The following is a 15360-nucleotide window of genomic DNA, read 5'->3' as shown; positions in this document are numbered from 1 at the left end:
TCTCCCTTCATGCCTGTACCACACTGTTTTGATTCTTGTAGCTTTATTCTTTTTTCCCCCCAAAATTATTTTGGCTACTTAGGATCCCTTAGAGATTCCAAATGAATTTTAGGATAGGTTTTTATATTTCTATAAAAAAGTCATTGGGATCTAGAGAAGGATTTCAGTAAATCCGTCAGACACTGTGGGTAGTATTGACATCTGAATAATATTGTTTCAATTCATAAACATGGATGTTTCCATTTATGTCTTCTTAAATTTTTTTCGATAATGCCTTTTGGTTTTCACTGTACAAGTCTTTTGCTTCTTTGTTTAGTTCCTAAATATATTATTCTCTTTGATGCTATTGTAAATGGAATTGTTTTTGTAATTTCCTTTTCAAATGTTTCATTGTTACTCTATAGACATGCAGCTGATTTTTGTGTATTGAGTTTATATCCTGCTATTTTGCTGAATACATTTATTAGCACTAACAATTTTTTGTATAATCTTTAAAATTTCTGCATATAAGATTATATGATCAGCCAACAGATAATTTTACTCCCTTCTTTCCAGTTTGGATGCCTTTTATTTCTTGCTTAATTGCTCAGGCTAGAACCTGCAATACTGTGTTGAATAGAAGTGGTTACTCTTTCTAACTACTAGGTAATTACTGTTTCTAATCTTAGAGGAAAAACTTCAGTCTTTCAACATTGAGTATGATGTTCATGTGAGTTTTCGTATATGGCTTTTATTATGTTAAGGTAGTGTCCTTCTATTTTCGTTTAGTGTTTTTGTTTTTTTTTTTTTATCATGAAAGAATGTCAGATTTCGTCAAATGCTTTTTCCGCATCAATTGAGATGATCAGTTGAATTTTTTTTTCCATTCATGGTATATGACACTGATCAGTTTTCATATGGTGGACCATCCTTGCATTCCATCAATCATTCCCACTTGGTCATGGCTTCTAATTCTTTTATTTACTTATTTTATTTATTAAAAAATGATTTTCTCCTTAAGTAATCTCTTCTCCCAACTAAGCCAGCCAGGCACCTCTATAATATGCTGTTTTAATATGCTGTTGTGTTTAGTCAAAGGTTTTTGCTTTCATGTTCATATGACATATTGGTCTGTAGTTTTCTTTCTTTGTGTCTTTGGCTTTTGTGTCAGGATAATCCTGGTATCATAGATTAATTACAGTGTTTTCTCCTCTTCAATTTTTGGGGAACATTTTGGGAAGGGACTGGTGTTTTAAAATTTTTTAAATAAAATTTATCATTGAAGCCATCAAGTCCAGGGCTTTTCTTTGTCCAGAGATTTTGGATTATTGATTCAATCTCCTTACTGTCTGTAGTTCTACTCTGACTTTCTATTTCTTAGTGATTCAGTCTTGGTAGGTTTTGTGTTTCTAGGAATGTTTCCATTTCATCTAGGTTAACCAATCTGTTGGCATACAATTCTTCATTGTACTCTCTTATTATTTTTATTTCTTTTTTAAAAGATTTTATTTATTTATTTGACAGAGAGAGATCACAAGTAGGCAGAGAGGCAGGCAGAGAGAGAGGGGGAAGCAGGCTCCCCGCTGAGCAAAAAGCCCAATGTGGGGCTCGATCCCGGGACCCTGAGATCAGGACCTGAGCCGAAGGCAGAGGCTTAACCACTGAGCCACCCAGGCACCCCTATTCTTTTTATTTCTATAGAATTGGTTGTAATGTCCCCATTTTCATTTCTGATTTATAATTCCAGTCCTCTTTTTTCTTAGTCCCTCTAGCTAACAATTTGCCAATTTTGTTAATCTTTTTGAAGAACTTGCGACTTCATTAATTTTTTCTATTGTTTCTTTAGTCTCTATTTCACTTGTCTGTATTCTGATCTTTATTGTTTCCTTCCTCCTGCTGGTTTTGGATTTAGTTTGTTTTTCTTTTTTTGTTCCTTAAGTTTTAAAGTTAAGTTGTTGATTTGGAATCTTTGGGATTTTTTTAAATGTGTTTATAACTTTAAATTTCCCCCTTCTCTCTGCTTTCCCTGTGTGCCATACATTTTAGTGTGTTATTGTTTTCATTCATCCAATGTACTTTCTAATTTCCTTTGTGATTTTTCTTGATTTACTAGTTACTTAAGAGTATGTTGTTTAATTTCTACAAATTTGTGAGTTTTCCATTTTTACTTCTTTTATTGATTTCTAACTTTATCCCATTGTGGTAGGAGAAGATAATTTGTATATTATCTATCTGTTAAATTCTATTGAGACTTAATTTATGGCATAATTTATAATTTGTTCTGGAAAATGTCCCATGTGTGCTTGAGAAGAATGTTTGTGCTATTGTTGTTAGATTCAGTGTTCTGTATATGTCTGTTAGATCCAGTTGATTTACTATGTTAAATCCTCTATTTTCTTACTTATCTTTTGTCTGGTTGTTCTACCCATTACTGAAAGTGGGATATTGAAGTCTCCAAAATTATTGTACAACTGTTCATTTTTCCCTTCAGTGTTGTCAATTTTTGCTTCATATACTTTGATGGTCAGATAGTATGTGCATGTTTTTTTATATTCTTATATATTTTTATATATTTATTATTATATATTCTTGTTATCTTGAACCTTTTATTAATATAATTATTATATCAATTATATATTCTTGTTATCTTGAACCTTTTATTAATATATAATGTTATTTTTCTCTTGTAATCTTTTTTGATTTAAAGTCTGTTTTGTCTGATATTAGTATAGGCACCCTTTCTCTCTTTTGGTTACTATTTGTGTGGAATATTTTTCATCTTTTCATTTTTACTCTTTGTATTTTTGGAGCTAACGTGAGTTTTTTTTGTACATAGCATGTAGTTGAATCATTTGTTTTTTTTTTCCCATTCTATCAATCTCTATCTTTAACTGGAAAGTTCAACGGATTTACATTTAAAATAACTACTGATAAGGAGGGACTTCTGTCATTTTGCTATTTGTTTTCTGTATGCCTTATATCTTTTTGTCCCTCTTTTTCTGCATTACTACCTTCTTCCTTGTTGATTTTTTGCACTGAAATGTTTATGTTCCTTTCTCATTTCCTTTTATGTTTATTCTATAGATATTTCTTTGTGGTTATTATGTGGATTTTAACCTCAAAAGTTATACCACTCTAATTTCAGTTTATGCCAGCGTAGCTTCAATAATACACAAGAACTCTCCTCCTTTATATTTATATCCTTAATCCTTTTTAGTTGTTGATGTATCAAAATTACATCTTTATACATTGTGTGCCCCAAGACATAAAGTAAGAATGCTTTTAAATGCATTAGTCTCATGTAGAAAACAAAAACAAAGCATAGTTACTAGCTTTTAAACAAACAATTATTTTTTAATGTATTAGTCTCTTAAATCATATAGAAAACAAAAAGCTGAGTTACATACCATTGTTATTACAATAATACTAGATTTTATAACTGCCCATGTATTTACCTTTGTTGAGATCTTTATTTCTCCATTTGGCCTCACGTTATTATCTAGTGTCCTTTCATTTCACTTTGTAGAACTCCCTTGAGCATTTCTTACTAGACAACTATACTGATAACAGACTCCTCAGCTTTTGTTTATCTGGAAATGCCTTATTTCTCCCTCACTTTTGAAGGATAATTTATCCTATATAGAATTCTAGGTCAACAACACCTCAACAATTTTTTTTTAATTAGCACTTTGAATATACCATCCCTCTTCCTCGTGGTCTGTTAAGTTTCTTTTCTTTTTTTTTTTTTAAGATTTTTATTTATTTGACAGAGATCACAAGTAGGCAGAGAGGCAGGCAGAGAGAGAGGGGGGTAAGCAGGCTCCCTGCTAAGCAGAGAGCTCGATGCGAGGCTCAATCCCAGGACCCTGGGATCAGGACCTGAGCCAAAGGCAGAGGCTTAACCCACTGAGCCACCCAGGTACCCAGTTTGTTAAGTTTCTGATGAGAAATCTGCTTATATTCTTATTGAGGATCCCTGTATGTGACAAGTTGCTTCTCTGTTGTCCTCTTCAAGATTCTCTTTTTGTTTTTGGCTTTTGAAAGTTTGACTCTGTGGCTTTTTGTTGTTCTCTTTGAGTTTGTCTTACTTGGAGTTTATCAAGCTTCTTGGATGTTTATATTCATGTTTTCATCAAAGTTGGGAAGTTTTCTGCCATTATTTCTTCAGATATTCTCTTTGCCTCCCCCTCCACACTATGAATATTTACCCAGCTAATGGTATCCAACAAGTACCTTAGGCTCTGCCACTTTTCTCCAATCTTTTTTCTTTCTGTTTCTCAGACTTGATATTTCCATTGTCCTATCCTCAAGTTTGCTTATTCTGTCTTCTGCCTACTCAAATCTGCCTTTGAATCCCTCTAGTGGAAATTTCTTTACAGTTTTTGTACTTTTTGGCTCAGAATTTTTTTTCAGTTTTTTTTTAATCTATTTATATTTCTATTTTGTTCATACAAAGTTTTCTTGGTATTCTCCACATCTTTAGTTCTTTGATCATTTTTAAAGTAGTTTTAAAGTTTGTCTAGTTGATCTGCCAATCAGATATTTTTTCAGGGATAATTTCTGTATATTTTTTTCTTTGAAATTGGCCATACCTTTCTGTTTCTTTGTATGTCTTATGATTTTTTGCTTGAAAACTGGGCATTTGAATAAAATAATGTGGAACTCTGAAAATCAGATTTTCCACCTTCACCATGGTTTGCTGAGTTTTTTGGTGTGTGTGTTTTGTTTGTTTTGCTTTGTTTTTGTTTTTGTTTTAGTGTTGTTGTAGGTTGTCTCTGTGCTATGGATCAACCTATGATGTAAACTGTAAACTTAAGGTCCTCTCAAGCCTTTTTTTTCTTTTTTTTAAATTTTTAAAAATTTATTCATTTGAAAGAGAGAGCAAGAGCACAAGCACCTGGGGAGGATCAGAGAGAAAAGGAGAAGCAGACTCTACATTGAGCAGGGAACTTGACTTGGGTCTCCATCTCAGGATCCTGGGATCATGACCTGAGCTAAAGGCAGATGCTTAACCAACAGAGCCCTGCAGGAACCCTCTCAATTCTTTTCTGAGCCTATGCCTTTCCCTAGATATGTGCAGTCATTTCCTAATTTTCCCCATGTATGAAGTTGCTTTTGAATGTCCTAGTCTTTAATGTCTGGCTCCCAAAAAGAGAGAAAAAGAAAAATGAAAGTGGGGGATAAATGGTGTTAGCCCTTTAAATCTACTGGAAGGCACTTCAGCTAGAGAAATGGCTTGCTACAATGGGGCAGGGGAGTTGTGCAAAACAATGTCTACCTTCTTCTTTGTCTGCACTTTAGTGCTTAGAAGCAGCAATCAATGATCAGAGCACAGATTCCTATCATTGGAGAAAAGATCTTTTTTGCTCACTCTGGCTTCTACAAACTATGCAAGCTGTTTCAGGAACACATGCACAGCCGCCTGTCATGGGACTTTTTGTCCACCTTCACCCATTTTGTCTGTCTTCCACCTTATCCCTCTGCTAAACACCAATATGTTCCCCATATCTATGAGCTCTTTTTAGATTTCACATATGAGTGAGATTTTACAGTATTTATCTTTCTCTGTCTGACTTACTTCACTTAGGATAATACCCTTAAGGTCTATCCATGGTGTCACAAATGGCAAGATTCTCTTCTTCTTCTCCTTCTTCTTCTTCTTCTTCTTCTTTTAAAGATTTCATTTATTTATTTGACAGACAGAAATCACAAGCAGGCAGAGAGGCAGGCAGAGAGACAGAGGAGGAAGCAGGCTCCCCACCAAGCAGAGATCCAACACAGGGCTCGATCCCAGGACCCTGGGATCACGACCCAAGCTGAAGGCAGGTCCTGAAAGCAGGACCCTGGGATCATGACCTGAGCCAAAGGCAGAGGCTTTAACCCACTGAGCTTCCCAGGCACCCCTGTGCTTAATTTTTTAATGTAGTGCTCCATATGATCATTATATTGAGCATTATTAATTGTGCTATTTATAACTTTTATATCCTTTTTTTTTGTCTGCTTGTTCTATCAAGTACTGAGAAAAATATTTTAATCTCTGATGAAGATTGTGGGTTTTTCAGTTTGTCTATATTTGAACACTTGAAAAATCTTACTCTACTTCTGATAATGTGCCATTATATTAAATAAATCACATTTTGAGGACTTTCCAGATCTTCTATCTCAACTGTTCTTTTTTGTATAAATCATACTAGCCATTGTCACATTCTAATCTTGAATAGTATCCTGAGCGTCTTAGTGACTATATAAGATTATTTTGTTGTTGATATGTGGTAAAAAAAAAAAAAAAAAGCTGCCATTTACAAAATATTCCCCAGGTGCCAGAGGTTGTGCTAAGTGTTTTATTTACAATAAAAGTCATTTTATCTAAGATAATTGGGACAAGCAGGTGGTTTGTTCATTGAAAAAGTTGATTAAGCGAGGAATCATTAAGAAATGATACATATTTTAAACTTTTTATTTGAACATAAAATGCATGCTTAAATATATACATCCATTCACTAATATTTTTGTATGATTCTCTTTAGTGTATGATTCTGTTTATTTTATTTTTTTTTATGCATAAGCCATACCTGTAATGCATTGCCAAGAATTTTTTGTTTCTATTGATGTCAGTTGGAGGGAGAACCCAAAGAAATCTTCAAAGCAATATGAGTGCAGAATTACAGGATTTTACGATTTTGAACCAAACTTCATTGTCATCCTGCCCATACTTCATTTGATAACAACTGTTTAATGCCTCATCTTAATCGATTCAGTTACTTCAATTTAATTTTTTATAGAAACTTTCTTGTATTTGTATTCCACTCATTGATGTAATGTTTACATAGTGTTTAATCAGACCACATAGTTATAGTAACAATTATGATTAGTATAAACAGACTTGGGAAAAACTCATCTGTCTCTTTGTAAATAAATACATAGCCCTAAACAATGGGAGCAGAAAGATGTGGTTGTACTAGAAAGCAGCCAGTAGGCTGGGAACATTTTTTGTACCATTGGCATCAGTCATTATATTGTACAAAGGCAATGAAGAGAAGTATTAAATCTGTTGTGTCAGTTAAGTATAGGTCATTAAAGACCATCTATATTACTAACCTTTACAACTCTGTAAGGAGGTAATGTTATTCCCATTTTAGAAGGGAAATCTGATTTTCCCAAGATCTCACTACTAGCTTTTTATTGAACCAGGACCAAGGTCTACACCTGGATTTGTTCAACTGCAGTCATTCCAGAAAGCTGTTAGACCTCTCTTTTACAATCTGTGTGTGTTTTAATTGAATTTTACTTCATGTATTGCTCATGCTTCATGAATTAGTATATAGACCTCTCCAATTGAAAACACTGGTTTTAGGGGTGCCTGGGTGGTTCAGTTGGTTAAACGTTTGCCTTTGGCTCAGGTTATGATCCTGGAGTCCTGAGATCAAGCCCCTAATCAGGCTTCCTGCTCAGTGGGGAGTCTGCTTCTCCCTCTCCCTCTACTCCTCCCATGCTTGTGCTCTCTGTCTCTCTGTCTCTCTCTTGCTCTCTCTCTCTCAAATAAACAAAATCTTAAAAAAAGAAAAGAGGTTAATACTGGTTTCAGCCCCTTACTTTAGGCACTTACCATACCTTTTTTTTTTTGCCCCCAGTAGTTAGTTTTGGCTTTATCTGGATGTTCTCTCACCTCTATCTTTAAGTTACAGCTCACTTGGTCAGGTTAGCTTGCCTCTGAGCAAACACTCTTTCTATTCTTAAGAGGTACACTCATTCCTACCCAGGAGCTTGGCTTCTCAGCCACCATCTAGAAAACAAAATATTATTAATCAGAGATGTGTTACTATTTGTTCATTTCCTTCTCACTCCTTTCTTTTCTGAAGCTACAGCCTGTGCCTCCAACTCTCCTGATTTCTTCTCCATGACTAACTTCTTTGTAGTGATGTTTCTTTTCTTTTAATGGTGCCATTCATCCCTAAATGAATCAGCACAAATGAGATCAAGCTTAATGAGCCTTGGCACAGGTTTGATGAGCCTCCCACACTTTATAAACATATCTACTGATTAGCCACCTCCCATACATACACATTGTAATGGAAGTTATCACCAACACCATCCCGTCTCTTCTCTCCCAAGTGCTTCACAAGTCGGTTACGGGTTTGTGTTTTCTTTCCAGAAGGCCTGGTCCAAGTGCTGTATCAGGTATGGTAGCTATAGAGAGCTTCATGGTACAGAACTAGTACAAGGTGCAGGCACAATTCCTTGTGCAGTCAGTCTTCTGATTTTCATTCTTCTTGGCATTGTGTTGTATTTTCAATTGAAATTCCAATCCTTAGTGTCTCCTTTGACCAACTCTTTTAACAAACTACCTTAATAAATTCCCTGATCTCCCAGACTTTGATAGTTTATTTTTTAAGACACCTCATTCTTTCATGACCCATGTTAACTTCTCTGCAGGCATCATGAATTTTCATTATTAGCAGGTTTCTACTACCCTTTCTCTAAGTAGCTATCAGGTTGTAATCCATTCAAAAAACAAAAGAACCCTTGAGGAATATTGGCAAAGCCCTCATCTTCTCCCCTTTCTAACCTCTGCTATAAGGACAGATTAGTGTATTGGTTCAAACTCTGAACTGAACTTTGAGGCAACTGATTTGGCAACTCTGTCTCTAAACCCATACCTTTCATCGGCTTCTTTCTATGTCTCAGTAAATGGCCACTTCATCCCCTCAGTTGTTCAGGCCCAAATCCTTTTACTCATAGTTGATCTTTTTCTTATACTCCATATCTAATTTATTTTCAAGTCTTGCTTGTTTTTCTTTTACAATACATCCAGAAGGTGATCATTTCTCACTACTTCCACCCTGTGACAAATGAATAAATTCCAGAGGAAGACCCTTATGCCCATTTGCCAATCCAAATTTTAGGCCATCTCCCTATTGCTCATAGAGAGCCTTGACAGAGAGGCTGATTAGGGAGATGGATTCTGCTCTGCACCACCTCTTCTCACTTTCTGCTATTGTTTAGTGTTTGCTTTGATTCAGAAAGAAGGAGGACAACAGAAAGCTCTCAAGTCACTACTAGGTGATAGTAGAAGTCAAGGCCCAACTGCTCTTTCCATGGGAAGGACTTAGCTCTTACTGGCTGAATATCTCTGTGTTTATGTATATGTGACAATTTGAAGATGAAAGGGAGGAGAGAAGAAAGTGAGAGACGGGAAGTATTTTTATAAAATTCTCTTTTTAAATTAAGAAGCTGTTTTGCAGGATGGTTAAAGAGTATGAACTCTTAGAGATAGTCAGCTTTGGTCTGAATCCTGAATCCTGAATCCTTTTGGTCTGAATCCATGTGACATTGGGCAAATTCTTTTTTCCTTTTCCAGTTCTATTGAGAAATAATTGGCATCTATCACCGTATACATTTAAGGTGGATCGCATGATGATTTAATTTATTTGTGTTGTTAAATGGTTATAATAGGTTCTGTTAACATTTATCATGTCATGTAGATGCAATTTTTAAAAATAAAGAAAATCCTCTTTGTGATGAGAACTCTTGGGATCTCTTGTCTTCACAACTTCTCTGTATACCACACAGCAGTGTTAATAATAGTCATCATGTGGAACATCCCTAGAACTTAATTACCTTATAACTAGAAGTTTGTGCCTTTTCACCACCTTCTTCTAATTCCTCCTCTACCAAGCCCCCACATCAGGTAACCACAGCTCTGATTTCCTTTTCTATGAGTTTGGTTTTTGTTTTGTGCTGTTTTTAAGATTCACATGTAAGTGAGGTCATACAGTATTTGTCTTTCTCTCTCACTTATTTTACTTGTCATAATGCCTTCAAGGTCCATCCGTGTTGTTGCAAATGATAGGAATTCCTTGTTTTTAATGGCCAAATAATATTCCGTTGTATACATATACCACTGCTTCTTTATCTCTTTGTCTCTCAAAGGACTCTGGTTGTTTCTGTCTTGGCTATTGTAAATAATGCTGCTATGAACATGGGAGTGCAGATAACTTTTTGAGTTAGTGTTTCTGTATCTTTTGGGTGTATTCTCAGTATTCTCACAGTGGAATTACTGGATCATATTGTAGTTCTGTCTTTAATTTTTTGAGGAACCTCCATAATGTTCTCCACAGTGGCTGTAGCTAGGCTAATTCTTTAATTTCTCTTTTCTCAATTGCCTTTCTGAGATGGGGATAAGACTAGCATTTGCCTTACTGCATATCATTGTTGTGAAGATTAGGTGAGTTAGTACGTATAAAGCAACTAGTCTTAATACATAGGAAATGTGCAATGAATAGTTTTGGTTTTTTTTTAAGTCAGTTTTCAAAGTCACATTGTGGACATTAGAATTCCTGATAGCATAGGGAGTTATAATCAGTTTTGTGTTAAACCATACATATCTAGTAACCCCATTTCCACTGATTAGGGGTCTCTTTCCTTGTGCTGTGGAGATCTGTTTCAAGCTATACATTAAGCGATTTCATCTCCACAGAATCACCAGTCCTGGCACGAGTTTTAAGTCCTCAGTATATTACCATTTACTGCAGTAAATAAGGCAACAACAAGCTCTACCTATCCTTTTCCTCCTTTCCCTTCAAAGGGATGGTTCATGTTTGGGCAAAGAGAGTGCGGTTTGTTTTTAGAGTAACATTCTCGTCTGTAGTATGAGTCTCATTAACTTACTGCACCTTAGGCTTCCGCTAAAGCTTTCACTGGAATCAGCTAGACCTGACTATGAGGAGTTACTGCTAAAGATGGCATTCTTTACTTAACATTCTTTTTACAGAAGTCCCATCACGACTGCTTCTGAGTAATTTAGCATTTCCCAATATTCTTTCTACACTAACATCCAGGAATGTGTAAACAAGGACAGCAGCAATTAGGGGACAAAGAACAAGGTGTTCAGGGCTCCTGTGTATTGAAAATTGTCTGACAGCATGGGATGGAATAAAGCAGGCCAGGGATCAGGGGTAGATTTGACAAGTTCCTTTGTCTAACACCCAGCCAATCAACTGAATTTTTTCTTCATTATCTCTTTCGGCTTCCATGTTTGTTTGCTTGTTTAATTGTTTATTTGTTTTTCTGTTCTCTTTCCTAGATTTTTTTTTCCTCAGCTGTGTCTGCTGTCCTTCCCCCCACTGCATTTTACTATGTCTCTATCTGTACCTTATAGAAGATAACCTGACCTTTATATTCTATATTAGAAAATGTTCTCTATCCTCTTTTTTCTGTTAGGATCAAAAGATTACCTTCAATTAAGGACAACTGTGAACTTTTAGTGTGCTCAGTGGGAACACTATTGTTTTTTTAGATGGGATAATTTTTTACTGTAGAATGGTCTCTGGCATTACAGGATGGTAAACATCCCTGGCCTCAGTACCAAGTGCCAGTGACACATTTCCAGTCATTGTGACCACCAAAAATGCCTTCACACATTTACAAACACCTCACAAAGTAGTGGTGGAACCTCTCCTTTGGAACCACTGCCAGGTAGGCAATTAGAAACATATCACAAATGCTGGACTTTGCTGCTTGTCATCAAATGTTCTTTGCAATTTGATGGAGCAGTTTAATTGCCACACTTTTCATGTCTAGTGAAAACCTAGCTATTAAAGCTACTACAGTTGTCTTATTCTGTGACTATGCCAGCTACACTTTTCAAAATTCAAGATTTAGGAAAACCAAGATGTTTGTTGGGAGGCTATTTACATAATATTTTGCGTGTATAAATAATATTTTCCTAAGAAAAATATTGGGTTTTCATAAAGTTATTGGTTTATGAAACAAGTATGTGAAAATGACTTGTAACTTTCTTGAAGTATACTCATTTTTAACTGAGAGAATTAAAGTTTCCCTCTTTTTCAAAGTAATTTAAAATTACACTACGAAGTACACAATGCTTTACAATCTCTTGTACTAATGATTTGTAACTTTGCACAATAAGAGTCTGTTTTAGTTTGCTAGTGTTTTACAAATAATTAAGTTATAAATGTTCTTAATTCTTTTATATTTCAGAGAAAGAGATTTGAAGAAAACTGGGCACAGGCTCAGCAAAACCAAACAAAAGAGAAACAGAAAAAGAAATAAAAAGCAGAACAATCATAGTAAAATCATGGAGGAAAACTCACTGGAAACCGTAAGTTACCATACGCTAGGAGATCAGGACCCATCTCAGAGTGAAGAGGAAGACATCGAAGACACCAAAAGAGAATCAGTGTGCACTTTCACTGGTGCACTGGGAAATAAACAAGGAGAATTAGTGAACAGCCACAAAGATGAAGTATGGAAAAGCATAAATCCTGAAGATAGTTTTCCAAATGTTGTAGCTGCAGTTGAGCTGGACAATACATTAAAAAATGATCTCCCTAGAGAAAACAAGGATTTGTTTCTAAATGTGTCCCTGATGCCAAATGAAAACTCTGTGACTTGCCTGACGATGACTCAGAATCTTTCCTGCGTAACAAGTGATGACTGCTCTGGCACAAAGGTAGGAAAGCATCCTGGAAATAGGCATCCCACGGCATCAGACATCCAGAGCGGATCTGCTGACATCCCCAGCTCATTTATGCAAAAGAGAGAGAAGGTAGATAAAAGACTCCAAAATGAAACAATCCTGTGCCGTCAGTATGCGTCCAGAACCTCAGATAAAGGTTTAAGAATGGAACAAGGAGTAAGTGCAACTAAAAGCAGTTTTTGGGCTCTTTTTCCAAACAATCTATCTGATGAAGAATTACAGCCAGGCTCTGAGAGACAGTCCTGTTTGGGGAGCTGGCCTGAGGGACCTCATAAGTTTATATGTGAACAAAGACCAAAGAAAGATAGATGGCAAAAATTGGCCTCTCCAGACAGCAGGGGACAATTGATTACATTGATCTCCACTTCTGAAGAAACTTCCGTACCAGGAGGCAGTCCAGAAACACTGGTAGAGGAGAAGCTTTTGATAGAAAATGAAGATTTGTCACCTTCAACTGAGAATACAGATTCAATCATAGCAACAGAAACAAGTATCTTTAGAAGCTGCTTGCCTAACCTGGATATCCCAAAGAGTGACTTACACTCAACAAAGAATAAGAAAAGGAGAGAGAAACGGCTTTTCAATTTGGCACCAAACTTTAACTTACTGGCACAGAGTTATATCGATGTAAAAGAAAGAGGTGAATGTGGCTTATTAACAGAAAGCCATGGACTAAAAATTATTTTGGAAGAAGAAAAAGACAGAATTTCAGAAATACGTAATGAAGAGGAGACCACACAAAAACTCACGACCTTTAATCATCACCCATCATGGTTTTACTTTGATATTATCGAAGATCCTCCTCTAAATGTTGGTAGACGATCTTATTCTCATTACCTGCCATTTAATAGATACTCTGTATATTTTTACAAAAACCCTATTCCTTCTCTTGTGCTACAATATACATCTAGCTTTCGGATGGTATCCTTTACAAGCAAGAAATCATTTTTGACTTCCAAATCTCAAACAAGAGTAGATAACCAACCACATAACATGGGGTTTGTTTCTTCAGGAGTTTTAACTAGCCAGCCTGATCCTTTGTACTCTTTTAGGGTCACTTCTGATCTTCACTTTTTAAATGAAAGTTTTGATGAGAAGCTGGAGACATGGGAAGAACCTAAGCCGTTACAGTTCTTGCAAACTGAAGATAACCAAGATTTTACAAGCCCTGGCGTTGAGTCCCTTGAGCTGCAATTATCACAAGGGTTTGCCTTTCAACTAGTAAAGCTTTTTGGATCGCCTGGAGTTCCAATAGGTAAACTATGTTTATTCACTCCAAACAAAAATTCTAGTTTAACATATAGGAGTAGTTTTTTGAAGTGTTTCCACCTTGTGTTAGTGACTTCGTGCAGTTAATTGATCTTGTGATGCCTTTCAGTAGTGGAAGTAGAGGACCCGTGGCAAATGGTGCATGGTCTTCAGAGTCACGCCTCCACCTTGAGGACTGGCAGTCTTAAATGTCTTTGAACACTTAGAATCCTTGGACTCTCCATATAAATAGACACTGACAAGAACAAAGGATGAGGCAGGCAAACAGTAATTATGTAACAAATAGAGACTTGTTACCCAGTTAGCCCCCCTTTTTTTAAAAAAAATCTTTCTATTTTATACATTTCCCTTATTTGGCACATGACCCTTTTCTTTCTCATTCACAGTATGACTTGTAGATATGAGCATAGTAAAGAGGGAAGAAGAGTGAAGATTAAATGATGAAAAATATCTGAAATAAGTTTAAGTTTTACAACTATCTGAGAAGAATATTAAAAAGAAGATTAAGAAGGAGTCTGACAGGTTGACTTGAAAGGTTCCTTCTTGCTATTGTTGTTTTTGGAAATGAAAAACCCACCTGTGATTAAAACATATGAGAATGTTTTTGTAACATGCTCAGTAAAATTCTAAATAAATTTCTTCTAAATACAAAACATATTTAAGATGCTATGGATCTTACACGGGAAATGGAGCACATATCCCTATTTTTTGCTTATCTGTAAATCAGTGGCAGTGATCTCCTGGAGTAGAATGTGTCCCCTTCCTTGGGGACAGAACTGTAAGAGCCAGGAAGTCAAAGCTCCAATCTCCATACTTCTCCTGTATCTTCCTGATATTCTTTCTTTTCTACACCAGCTGGGTCCTTGGGCCCTGCTCTTGTCTCACAGCTTATCTTCCAGAGGTTTTTACTTTGCTCCTAAATTTCTGCTGTTCTGCACCAAATTGGTCTTCAGAACCCAGACCCGAGATAGGCTAAATCTCAGGGCGAGAGATCACAATTACCAACGGGCTCTCGCATTTCTAGCATTATGTTGATCATTTTTGTAAACTTTGCCTAGAATCACATCTTAAACAGTTTGCTGCAATTTACTATCTTTCTAGATGCACTGAAGAAATAATCCAATTTTAAAAAATCGAACTGCATTTGCTATAGGGAATTTTAAATGATAAGTGAAGTTATTTTAGGCCAGTGGTCTTAGTCCAAGGTGCATATGTTAAAATTATATGCAAAATTTTTTGTGTCATTCTGGACCATTTTTCTGAGACATTTCATAGATTTTATCAGCTTCTGGGACAGGGGTGAAGGAGTGGCAGCTCATGGCTCGAACAGATTAACAAGCACTGCCTTAGATCAGCATCAGAAAGCATGAAAGCACTGGTGTGAAAAGATTCTAAACTTCCTCCTCCCTTGAATGCACAATAACATCATAATCAGCAATAATGATCAGGCATCCATTAATTAGGCTTTGGAAAGCTTTCTAGAGGAAATAGACCTCATTCATCAAATAGCTTACTTTCTAAATGGGGAGACAAGACTAACACCAAACAAAATTATTGTACATAGAAATTATAAATGACAAGCTTATGAATATTTTATGAGCGAGGTTAGCAGT

At 36.0% G+C, this 15360-nt stretch overlaps 1 protein-coding gene across 2 annotated transcripts in view; it reads left to right on the top strand.

Moving 5' to 3' along the window:
* Positions 1-15360, top strand: part of N4BP2L2 (NEDD4 binding protein 2 like 2) — a 76987-nt gene that overhangs the window by 57197 nt on the left and 4430 nt on the right. For both annotated transcript variants that reach the window (XM_032880018.1, XM_032880020.1), the window contains exon 7: positions 11980-13733. In XM_032880018.1, the coding sequence (XP_032735909.1) occupies positions 11980-13733 (1754 nt within the window). The remainder of the gene's footprint in view (positions 1-11979; positions 13734-15360) is intronic.

Source organism: Lontra canadensis, unplaced genomic scaffold (assembly GCF_010015895.1).
Source record: "Lontra canadensis isolate GAN:19392208 unplaced genomic scaffold, GSC_riverotter_1.0 scaffold67, whole genome shotgun sequence".
In the NCBI taxonomy this organism is placed as follows: Eukaryota; Metazoa; Chordata; class Mammalia; order Carnivora; family Mustelidae; genus Lontra; species Lontra canadensis.
The sequence above is the reverse complement of the archived record's forward strand: the minus strand, read 5'-3'. Positions and strand labels throughout refer to the sequence as shown.